Source organism: Oratosquilla oratoria, chromosome 22 (genome assembly GCF_046742065.1).
Source record: "Oratosquilla oratoria isolate Oo_2021 chromosome 22, ASM4674206v1, whole genome shotgun sequence".
Classification (NCBI taxonomy): domain Eukaryota; kingdom Metazoa; phylum Arthropoda; class Malacostraca; order Stomatopoda; family Squillidae; genus Oratosquilla; species Oratosquilla oratoria.
This window is the reverse complement of record NC_134798.1, coordinates 7,264,817-7,277,316: the sequence shown is the minus strand read 5'-3', so window position 1 is coordinate 7,277,316 and position 12,500 is coordinate 7,264,817. Positions and strand designations below refer to the sequence as shown.

General features: G+C 48.7%; 1 protein-coding gene across 1 annotated transcript in view; it reads left to right on the top strand.

The window, feature by feature from the left end:
* Positions 1-12,500, top strand: part of LOC143037417 (uncharacterized) — a 524,806-nt gene that overhangs the window by 7,916 nt on the left and 504,390 nt on the right. The window contains exon 2 of the mRNA XM_076205569.1: positions 9,437-10,314. Within this exon, the coding sequence (XP_076061684.1) occupies positions 10,035-10,314 (280 nt within the window). The 5' untranslated portion in view covers positions 9,437-10,034. The remainder of the gene's footprint in view (positions 1-9,436; positions 10,315-12,500) is intronic.

Genomic DNA, 12,500 nt, shown 5'->3' with positions numbered 1-12,500 from the left:
GGCGTTACCTGAAGAAGGCGCTGAAGGAAGGGGACCCGCGGAGGGAGGAAGGGAGGGAGGTGGGTCCTGGGAGAGGAAGAGGAGGATGATGTTCAGGCTGTGGGCGAGGTTTAGGCGATTGAGAAGTGGAAGATTCTCTCTCTCTCTCTCTCTCCTCTCTCTCTCTCTCTCTCTCTCTCTCTCCCCTCTCTCTCTCTCCCTCTCTCCCCTCTCTCTCTCTCTCTCTCTCCCCCCTCTCTCTCTCTCTCCCTCTCTCCCCTCTCTCTCTCCCTCTCTCCCTCTCTCCCCTCTCTCTCTCTCCCTCTCCCTCTCTCCCTCTCCTCTTTCTCTCTAGCTCTCGCTCACATGCTCTCTTGCTATGTATCTATATGGCCCATTCTCCCTCCCCCGATCCACCTTTCTTCTATTTTTTTGTATAAAAGATGTTTTTTGTATATTTCTTATTCATATTTCTATGTTATCCGCCCGTTTATTTCGTGTCTGTTTGTTTCCTCTCCTGCCCAGCGTCTCCTTTTCTGTGTCTTCCGTTGTCTCGGAGGTCCAGGACCTTCAATCAGGCCGCCCACAGGGGGAATCGCGTCTGCCTTCCCGCCTTTACCGCCTTACCCGCCTTCCCATCTAACCTCATGCCTCCCCTTCCCCTCTCTTCTTTTTTCCATTTCCTTCTTCTCGTATCATGTTATTCTTCTTTATTATATTTTACTTCTTTCCCCTTTTCCATCCGTCCTCCTTGTCCTCGTCAGTACGGTTGAAGTCTTGGTAGAGTTTCTTGTGACTGGCGACAGACGATTTTATTCAGCTGAGATGGGGAGGAGGAGCTTGGGACAACTTTTTCTTTCGTTAAGGCTGACGCTGGGTGCTTTTATTCAGCTGGTACTAGAAAACTCGTTGGCCGAGCGAGTTAGAGCGTCGCTACTTGCGGTGGAGGTCGAGGTAATGGCGGTTCGAACCCTGCCGCCAGCGAGTTGGACCAAGGGCATGATTCATTAAATTCCACGCTACAAAGTCTTCTGTAAGGGGCACCGTCCTAGCCTCCTGATAAGGGAGAGTTCGCCACGTTAAACCGAATAATAATAATAATCATCATCATCAATCACTAGAAACTCTGAAGAAAGGTCTTGTTCGATCAAACCCCAGTGCATCCTCTATCTTGCTCTCAAGGGAATAGAATAATCTGACGGTGACTTTGTCCGAAAACAGAATGGGCTGAGTGGTTTTAAGGTTAATCGAGATAAGTCTTAAAAGCTTCGCACACTTGGAGGAATGAAATTGACTTCACAAAATGGACAGCGTGCCTCTCCGCATTGATCTCTCCTTTCCTTCCACATTACTTCTCTTCCCTTCCTTCCCTCCTTCCATCTCTTTCCCTCCCTCCCTCTTTACTCCTTCAGTTTATTCCTTTTTCTGTAGCCCCTCCTTCCACCTTCCCGTCTTCCTGCCTTCCTTCCTTCCCCCCTTCCTTCTCCCCCTTTCCTCTTTCTATGCCACTGTAGCCCGTCTTTATTCCTTTTGCTTGCATGTCCCCCCTCCCGTGCTCCCCCTCTCTCTTGTCCCTCCTTTTTTATTTAGCATTTTTTCCTTACTTGCTTTCCCCCCTCTCCATTTCACACTTGTTTTCTCGCTCCCCTCCTTCTTTTCTTCCAGCTGCGCCCCCCCCTCCGCTCCCCCACCTCCCATACTCCTGCGGGTGTCCCGCGTTTCAGTCTTGAGTCCTTTCTCCCTCTCTCCATCCCTTTCCATACCTACCCCTCCCTCCCTCTCTCTCTCTCTCTCTCCGTCCTTCCTCCATCCTACCTCTTCCCTCTACTTCTTCCTCTCCCACATTTCCCTCTTCCCTTCCTTCCTCTTCCCCTCCCCCTCTCCCACTTTTTCCTGTTCCCGTACCTCTCCCCCTTTTTCCTGTTCCCTTCCTTCTCCCTCTTTTCCCTCGCTCCTTTTCCCTCTACCATTTCTCACTCTTCCCCTCCACCCTCTTCCTCTTCGCCCTCTTACCCCTTCTACTTTTTTTTTTCATCTTTTGTCCTATCTCCCGTTCTTCCTTTCTCCCCTGATTTTCACATCTGTTCTTCCTCAGTGCCTCCTCCTTTTACTTCTCTTCATCCTCCACATTCTCCTCTTCCTTGTTACCATCCTCATCCTCCTCATCATCATCATCATCGTTGTCGTTCTCTTGCTATGATGTCTTACTCTTCTTCAAGTACATCATCATCATTGTCGTTGTCTCTTGCTATGATGTCTTATTCTTCTCCAAGTTCCTCCAGCGTTGGAATGACGTTTGCTCACGGAACGCTGGACAGGGAGCAAGAGGCTTGTTGAGGTTGGATTGGTTTAGGAAGGGATGGAGGGAGGAGGAGGTGGAGGAAGAAGAAGTCATCTGAGGTGACACTTCGATCTCTCCTCCAGTCTTGTTACTTGAGAAACCCGAGTGACAGCAAGACCTCGGAAAGTGATCCGATGATTTGTGGTCCTCCACAGCGTGGGTGCCCCCGTGGGTGTCTCCTCCCACGCCCCCAGAGTGCCCCTGGGGTCGTCCGTCGTCCACGCAGCATTCTGCCCAGCGTCCTAAAGTTTGCGGGTCCGAATTGTTACCTGTGGGTTTTCCCCTGCGGCAGTCTGCTCTACCCAACACTGTCTTCCCCCCCCCCTCTCTCTCTCTCTCTCTCTCTCTCTCTCTCTCTCTCTCTCTCTCTCTCTCTCTCTCTCTCTCTCTCTCTCTCTCTCTCTCTCTCTCTCTCTCTCTCTCTCTCTCTCTCTCTCTCTCTCTCTCTCTCTCTCTCTTTTCTGCTCTGCTGTGCTCTGCATTCGTGTGTGTGTTTCACGAACACAAACACACAAAATCAGTGGAGAACGTCTGTGAGTCTCAGGCTGTTCGATGCAGTTTGAACCCCTTCCCTACATGGTGGCACGTTCCCTTCTCTTCGGACTGCCGCCAGGTGATTTTATTCAGCCACATGCAACCCTGTCATTAGCAGTGGGGTTGAAGGAAAACTACTGGGAACTATTGGAAGCGACAATTGTTTCACCTTTGACAAGAACGGTGTTGAGGTCACATTGAGGGTAAGGGTAGTCAAAAGAAACTCTAGAAGTGTCACTTGATGTTGTCCTACAATCTCCTCCATCTTCATCTCCACCTCCACTTACATCTCCATCTTCATCTCCACCTCCACTTACATCTCTATATGTCTCCGTTTCTCTTTATCTCCATCATCGTATCTGCTGCCATCTCGTTCTACCTCGCCACTTTCCGTCTCCATTACCCTCTGCCTTTTTTCTCTCTAACCCCTATTCCCTTCTCCCTCCTTCCCTCTTCCTTTTCCCTCCTTCCTACTCCCTACTCCCTCCTCCCTCCACCTTCACCTCCACTTCCATCTCCAAGTCCGTCTCCTCCACCTCCATTTCCAACTCCACCTCCCCCCTTCCATATGCCTGCCCTTTACCAATAATAGCGTCAAACACGCGAGCTTCGCACTCAGAAACGATGCTACCCGCTGGGATCGTAGGACGCTAGTAGCCTCCTCCCCCTCCTCGCCCCCCAGCCCCATTCTTGTTCTTCTTCTTCTTCTTCTTCTTCTCCTCCTTCTCCTCCTCCTTCTCCTCCTCCTCCTCCTCCTCCTCCTCCTCCTCCTCCTCCTCCTCCTCCTCCTCCTCTTTCCCTACTCTTCTACTCCCTCACGTTCTCCTCCTCTTCCTCCACATCCTTTAACCTCTCCTGTCCCTCCACCTTCCATCCCCATCGTTCTTCCCCTCCGTCAGTCCCTCTCTCCCTTCCCTTCCTATCTTCCTCCTCCTCCTCCTCCCCCTCCTCCCCCCTCCGACTCCTCAATTTCCTCCCCACATCCTCTTTCGAGAGGCTTCCTTACCATCTGTCATTTCCCATTCCTTCGGCGTGTCCTTGCCTCCCAGCCTTCCCCACTCCTGCCCTTCCTCTCCCCCGTTTTCCCATCCCTCCCAAACACTCCCCACATCTCCACCACCGTCCCCACCCACACACTAACTTGTACCTATACGTCACCTCCCCATCTCTCCTCCCTCAACCCTTCTATTACGATCTTCATTTTCTCTCACTCTACCCCCAGTTCTCCTCACACCCACCCACACCAACCCCGTCCGTGCATATCACACTATTGTAGACCTAACGCTCCTTTTCGTATTCTTCCAGTCTCTTCCCGCTCCTCCTGTTCCCTCTCCTTCTAGCCACATCTCCCGGGCTGGGTCTCAACCCCCTTTCCCCCCCCTCTCCCTTCCCCTCTCCCTCCCCCTCCCCCTCCCCTTCCCCTCCTCCCTTCCCTTTCCCCCGGCATTTGTTTTGGTGGAGAGAGAAATCAGCAGTAAAGTGGTCCCATGCTGAGGCAGTGGACCAATTAGCATATGGCCTAGAGACCGTACCGTTCCCCCATACCATTCGCTTCGCCACAGCTCTTGCCACAGAAGCCACAGCCTTCCCGCGTCCTCCACAACCAACACCACAACCACCATAGCCACCGCAGCGGCCAACAACTACAGACAATTGCAGTCATCACTGATAACACCACGTCTATATAATGTCCCGTTCACAAAACACTATCCTGAATGCTACACCCATCATCACCACCACTGGTACTACCACCATCACCACAACTACCACCACCACTACTGTTATTCAACACCGCTACTGCTTCCACCACCACTATCACCACACCTGCGTTCTGATCCGGCGGACCGGTCTTCCCCATCGACATATACTCAATAATCGTTAACTTTACCACCGCCACCTTTACAACCCCACCCCTCTCTTCTTTCTTCTCTCTTCTCTCTTCTACGACAAACGCTCTCACCACTACTGTCGTTGCCACCACAACCACCACCAGAACCACTATTAAACATTAACACCCAACATTATTATCATCACTATCTCATTCATCACTTATGAAACCCCGAGCTTGGCCCACTATTACTATTGCTACCATCGACAGTATCACCATAGCAATCAGCGTTTCCAATTTTGCATCCTCCTCCTCCGCCTCCTCCTCCTCCTCCTCCTCTTCCTCCTCCTCCTCTTCCTCCTCCTCCTCCTCCTTCTTCACCTTTTGCCTGCCAAACAGCCTCTTTGCTTACATAGGCCACGATCATACCACCTTCATACGTACAGCCCGCCTACCGCCCCACCCATGAACCTAACCTACCCTTCCCTACACTTCCCAACCCTACCTACCCTGCCTACCTTACCTACCATACTTACCCTGTTTACCCTGCCACCGTACATATCCTTCTTACCCTACCAACCTACTTACCCTACATGCCAGCTTATCATACGTACCTACCCATCTGCTCTACCGACCTATATTGGTGGAGTGGGAGTTCCCTGGGCTGAATAAAATCACTCTGCGGCAATCTAAATGCATCTTAAGAAAGTGAAAAGTGTTTGGTGAAACATCGAACCCCATCACTACATATTAGGTTTCCTTCATCTCAATGAAATCTTCTGGGGCAGAACGTCTTGAGAGCGTTGCGAAACGATTGGTTTGCGAGTGGACCGTTCGAGGTTCGAAGTTGAAGATTCGAAGGTTCAAGGTTTCGAAGTTCAAGATTCGAAGCTTTGAAGTTCAAGGTTCGAAAATTCGAAGGTTCGAGGCTCAAGGTTCGAAGATTTGAAGTTCAAGGTTCGAGGTTCGAAGTACAAGGTTCGAATGTTTGCAATTGAAGATTCGAAGTTCAAGGTTCGAGGTTCGATGTTTAAGGTTCGAAATTCGAAGTTCAAGGTTCGAGGTCCCTTATGGGCTATGTAGGATGAGTCAACCGTGGCTAGCCCACAGTGGTAGCCTACTGCAGCGCGGGTAGCCCGCTGAAGGGACACGAATTTCCGGTTTGTAGGAGGTGTCGGTGCCGGAGGTCCTTATAGGTTGGCAGGTTCCCTGGCTTCAGGTTGCATCGACGGGCGTGCCTTATAGGGAACAGGTAGCGTTGTTGTTTCTTCTCCTTCGTCCTCTTCTTCATCTTCTACATCTTCTTGTTCTTCTTTTAAATGCGCCGTGAGATGAAACTAGAGGATTAACGGAAAAATCCTGACCAGACATTTGGTCTCGGAAGCAGTTTCTTTTGCGTTTCCGTTATTTCTTTTTTAATAAAAAAGAAAAAATAGCGAACCAAACCATGCCTAACGTACGTGTATCCACACCCCTCCTGAAACACACACACACACACACACACACACACACACACACACACACACACACACACACACACACACACACACACACACACACACACACACACACACACACACACACACACACACACACACACACACATATATATATATATATATATATATATATATATATATATATATTATATGGTCTGGGTACCTGGCTGGTAAGTGACCACAGCGTAACGCACAACCACGTGTGGGTAGGACACTGTATACTAGCAGAAAATGGCGGGATTTTGGAATCTGGAGTATGTTGTGCACATTGAGTGACAACAAGATGCTCGAATATGTTTTGTTGTTTTCTTTTCGAAGGGTTGTGGGTTTTATCTCGTGGTGGTTGTGATGATGAGGGTGGTGAAGAGGACAGCGGTGATGATAGTGGTGGACGTGATGGCATCGTCGAAGATGTGTCATTGATGCTTGTGATGTGATGTGTGATGTCAGAGTTGGGTGTTAGGATTTACGTGTTCAGTCATAATAAATATGGTGTCATTGTTGTCGTCGTTGTTGTTGTTTACCGTTACTTTGAACGCTAAGACTGTACGCATGGCGTTAAATTGTAGTTACCAGTCCCGTATGGGAACGGCTGTGCGGGTTGGTGGCTTGTTTTGACGCCGTTAAGAGCACCAACCAATATGCCTTCACATTTTTTCTCTTATTTTTTCATTTATATATTTTTGCAAATGGTGGAGCTTTAGATGGTAATGTTTTTTTTTTGTAACGCTTACCTACCAAACACACACTTTCTTTCTCTTGCTTTCTCTCTCTTTCTCTTTCTCTCTAGCCAGCTTCGTTATTGTTTGTGGAGATGTTGGGCGTGTTTCTCCAACACGTGATGGCCTTCTTCCATCATTATATCACGTTGAAGTTACCGATCTCCACTTCAGCTTTTCCTCCAGTCATCACTAACACTTGGATGACGAGCGGGAGGTGTGTGTGTGTGTGTGTGTGTGTGTGTGTGTGTGTGTGTGTCTGTCAGACGGCACGAACTTGATGTGTGTCAGATGACACGGGCTTGGGCTCGTGTCGGACCGTTGGGGGCGGGGGTGGGCTTGGGGGAGTAAAGCCATCGTGAAATTGGGAGACGGAATCTGGGGCTTTGGGCGATTGTCCAGGAGGTGAAGAAATAAGGCGAGAGGGGAGGGAGGGGAGGGTGGATGGGAACGGGCAAGGGAGGACGAGGGGATGGGAGAGATGAGCTAAGAGGGAGGAAAGGAGAGAGACTGAGGAAGTAAAGAGGGGAGGGAGGAAGAGGAGAGAGGGAACGAGGAAGAGGAGAGAGGGTGCGAGGAAGAGGAGAGAAGGAGGGAGGAAGAGGAGAAATAGATGGAGGAAAGGGGAGAGAGGGAGGAAGAGTGGAGAGAAGAAGGAAAGGGAGAGAGAGAGAAGGGGCGAAGGAAGGAGAAGAGAAGGAGAGGGAGGGAGGGACAGACATAAGCAGGTGTTTGGGTGGGTGGAACAAGCAATGTTAAGGATTAAGGAGGGAGACGGGAGAAGAGGAACTGTATAGAGATTATGGTGGAGTAGGAAGATGAAGGGGCTAGCGACTCTTACGAGGCAGAATGTCAAGGGAGGCTCGTAATGCGAGGTAAGAGATCAAGAGGTAATAAATCAGAAGCGGATGAGGAGGAGGAGGAGGTAACAAGTTAGTATGAAGAAGTAGAGGGGAGAAGACAAGGAGGAGGAGGAGGAGGGTGTGTGTAGGAGGTTAGGCGAAGGTGGGTGGTGGGGGGCTTAGGATGAACTGGGCCATGCATGTATTGTGTAGGTTTTGTTGGGTCCTTACGCTTCCCTGGACATGGAAAAGAACATGTGTGCGTGCGTGTGTACGTCTGTACATGTGTGTGTAAGTGGGTGGTTGGGTATGTGTACATATACACGTATGTGCGTTTGTGTGTACGTGTTTATATTTTTCCCTCTGGTTCTGTATATTTTGATTGAGTGTTTACCTCTCACACTATGCCTAACCTCCGATGCGTGTTTGCTTAATCCCTCTCAGTGTCTCTCCTTCTATCACTCCCTCTGTCCCCTATGCCTCCTACCATACCTCCTCCTCCTGTTTCCTCTTTTTACCTCCTCGTACCTCCCCTCTCCACCCACACCTCCGCCAACCTCACCCTTCGTTTCTTGCCCATTCTTTGCCTCCCCCACCTCCCCCGTCCCGTCCCACCCTACCCCCCTCCCCTCTCTTCCCTCCTTTTCCTTCCTCCGTCTCACCTTTTCCGTAATTTGCTTCGCTCTGCACACATTGTTCCCCTTTACCTCCCCTTTTCTCCCTCCTACCTTCTTCCTCCCCCTCCTCCATTCTTCCTCCCGCAAACCCACTCCACTTCTCCCAGCCATTTCCACCTCCACTCCTCATTTTCTCCTCTCTTCCTACCCTCCTTCTTCCTTACTTTTCCCCGCTTCTTCCTACCCCGTCCCATCTAGCAACTCCTCCTCCTCCTCCTCCGCCTATTTACCTTTTCCCCTACATTGTCCTCCTTATCCCACAAGGTCTTCTTCCTTGCCTTCCTCGTTCCTCCTTGTTTCCTCCTCTCGGGATAGATTCGTATGGCGGCAGCGAGAACGAAAACGCAGGGAAGAGTTAAGCGAGGGGATTTTCCTCAAACGCGAAAAAGATAATCTGACGGCAGCAAGAATGAATAAAAAAAAAATCGTAAGAATTGGCGAACGTAATGGTTTCAGTTTTGTTCCTGGATCTCCCTTCGCCCACCACCTCCCTTCATCACCCGCCACCCTCTCTCTCCTATCCTCTCCTCTCTGTCCTCTCTTCTCTGTCCTCTCCTCTCTGTCCTCTCCCCCTCTTATTCTGTTCCACTATGTTCATTACTGTCTTCGCTTTTCTCCTCTCCTTTCCTCTCCTCTCCTTCCCCTCTCCTCCACTGTTTACCCCTCTCCTCCAATGTTCACCCCTCTCCTCCACTGTTCACCCCTCTCCTCCAATGTTCACCCCTCTCCTCCGCTGTTCACCCCTCTCCTCCACTGTTCACTCCTCTCCTCCAGTTCCCTCTCACAACCCCGGAAGTACTCAAGGAAGGCCACGCGTCTTCGCTAAGCTTTTTTCTGTGATAGTTCATTGATCAATTAAGTATCGAGACAGCAGGGCCATGCCGTGCCTCATTGTTTCGCTCACGCTCGTATGGAGTACCGATACTCTTCCTGGCAAGGGTCTAGATTTTTTTTATGGGATTTGTTTGCTCCTGTGGATTAATTGAATCATTAACTGATTGTTTATATTATTCTCAGCAGATTGATAAACTTTCAAATGTCAAACTGTACGTGACGATCACGTATCATGTGACAGATAAATCAGTATTGACGTGACAAGAAGCACAAAAAAGGTCTTGGTGTAAGAATATAAAGGAAGAGGTGTGTGTACTGGTGCAACCTGGGGTGTGTAAGGCCTCAACCCTCAACAATAGATTGCAGGGTGTCGGGTAACCCCCATCGTGTGTTCTTTCGGGTGTAACCTCGTGAAGAGGTTGTTCGCTTTGTAGTGTCGTGAGGGTGTTCAGCTACTGACGGAAGATCCGTCGAAGTGAATCTTTAACCTGACGAAGGTGAGGTCTGGTGAGGTGTTGTGTTACTGTAAGAAAGTCTCATCCCTGAAGAAGAGTGTGTCAACCAAAATTTAACGAAGATTTAGCGAGTGGTCGTTAGATAAAAAAAAAACGTATATAAAGAGAATTTCAGAAAACAGAAAGAACTGAAGCTTTCTTTGGCTTCGTCCTTTGGGTGACTTCGGAAGAACGCATGGACCTTTAAGGTTCCTCTCTTTCGGAATGACCCAGACCTCGCCCCTCCTGCAGCAGGAACCTCTCATTCACCCTTCGGGCTCTGTGTCATGCACCCGAAGACCCCGTTGTCGATAGCTTCGGGGCGCAAGAACCACAGGGACCTTGAGACCCGCCTGGCCGTGCTCTTGGCCGTGGCGTCCTCGGCAGGAAGTAGTAGCGGCTGCAGCGGCTGCAGCAGCGGCGGCGGCGGCGGCGGCGGCGGCGGCAGCGGTGGTGGCGGCGGAGGTGTCGGCTGCAGCCTGGCCGATCCCATGGGCTCAGTCGTGGGCGAAGGCGAGATCATGCCTTGCGGCGACACCATGAACGTGGAGAACGCCATCAATAAATGTAAGTCAGGTTCTTCACCCTTTTTGTTTGTGTTTTTCTTTTGCTTGTTGTTCAAGGGAGGGGTCCTTGTTCACCAGTGGACTAGCAGTGATTGATGGATTGATTGATTAAGAAATCATGTATATGATTTGTGAATTTGTGTATATGTGTATATATAATTGTGTGTCAGTGAGAATGAGAGTTTTAGTCATATAACCAAGTAAAAAAAAAGATCACTTGTATGGGGTACCACTGATATGAATAAAATCGTATAGCAATAGCCAGGATGTTTTTTTTACCGAGAGGCTTAAACCCCTCCGTAGCAGCATTTTGTTTCAGCCACGGGGTGAATGAAATCGCCTGGCGGAAGTAGGAATGAAAAAGGTTAAAGTACTACTCGGTACGGAAGGGGGTTAACGACTTGGTAATTGTCTGCATGTGTCTGTCAGTCACCTGTCCGTGCTTGCAGGTCCTGGACTGCTTGCCCGTCACTCATCATGTCCGTTCGTGCCTCCGTATGCGTCTGTCTGTCTGTATGTCTGCTTGTATGAATCCATGTTTGGTATATGTGCAGTAGAAAATTAAATTCCTGTCTCCTCCAAGCTTGAAATATGCATGTATTGCCCTCCGGTACTTTCCTAGTGGTGTAGTTAAATTAGAAAAACTAAAACTAAGTAAACAAGGTAGATGAAATAAGAATATATATAAACAAGTGAATAACAAATTAATAAGGTAAATGAATAAGTAAATAGATTATATAGATAAGTGAACAAGTAAATAAATTATATAGATAAATGAATAAATAGAACTGATAAATAGAAAATAATGGACGGTTCGTCATAGTAGTGAGCACTGGGTTTCTCTTGACTGAATCGAATCGTTCCGTGAAGGTCTGGTGATTTACTTGTTAATCGATAATCCAGGTCTTTGGTTTAGTCCATTGGAGTGACCTTGTTCCTGCCTTTGACCTTGTCTTTAACAAAACTAACCCCCTACCCCCCTACCCCCCTACCCCCCCCCCCTTTTTTCATTTTATTCTTTTGCCACTCGGCTGTCGTTCGCACTGCTAATGGCTCATCTTTTGGTGCAGCTGGTCTCACAACTCTCGTGGCGCAGCTGGTTCTCAGCTGTCGCCTCGTTCCAGCTAATTGATATGTGGAGTTTCGTGAGCCTGGGACGGAGTGGAATGTGTGGATAGGTGGAGGTGGGAGTGGAAGCGAAGCGATGACGTCAGAATGGACTTGTGTGAATTGATGTCCGTCTTCATTACAGTGATGGACTGTGTAGTGTCGTCCAGCGATTTTATTCAGCCGAGGGCGAGAGCTTGTCATGGCGGGGTTTAAGACCATTATAGTTAAATTCGGACAATATTGAACCTATTAGAAATTGGGTCTTTCCCTCAGCTGAATGAAATAGCTTGGCGGCAGGAAGAAACACCACGGATAAAGGAAGAGGACGTTTCTCAGACGGGAACAGATGGCTGTGATTTGAAGGAGCTGGTGACAGCTGAAAGATCCATTTCGTCTAATGCAGGTTGCATACTGTTCGTTGGTGCCGTGGTGACAATGGAGGTGGTGATACAAGTGGAGAAGGTGGTGTCGTGATAAAAATAGTGCTGTGAGTTAGTAGTTATATTGGCGGTGGTGGTTGTGCTGGTTAGGGAGGTGGAGTGGGTGTGGGTTATTGTTTAGTCTGGTTGCGTGACGTGCTGTACCATGGCCTGGCACTTTGTCATGTTGCATGATGTTATATGCGCCTTGAATGTGTATATGATGTATATGCATGTGTATATATATATATATATATATATATATATATGTTGTATACATATTTACTTAATTGTACTTACTTAATTTTAGTATATAAGAAAAGAGCAACACTCGTGGGGTCCTATCTCTGATTCCAATTGTAGTTTAAAGTGCGTGCGTGTGTATGTATGTGTGTGTGCGCGTGTATGCGCGCGCGCGTGTGCGTTTGCATCTGTGTGAAATGTAATCTGTATGCATGCGTGTACAAGCGTGATTTCGTTTGTATGCTCCCTTTGCCTTTGTGTTTTGCCTACCAATTGCCTTTGGCAATTTGCAGATTCGACATTTTTCTCCTCTCGATGTTCGTATTCATTTATTTTATGTATGCATTCGTTTATTTTATTTATGTTTTCACTTATTGCATATTTTCTCTTTCTTCGTTGGGTGCTGGAAAGGACA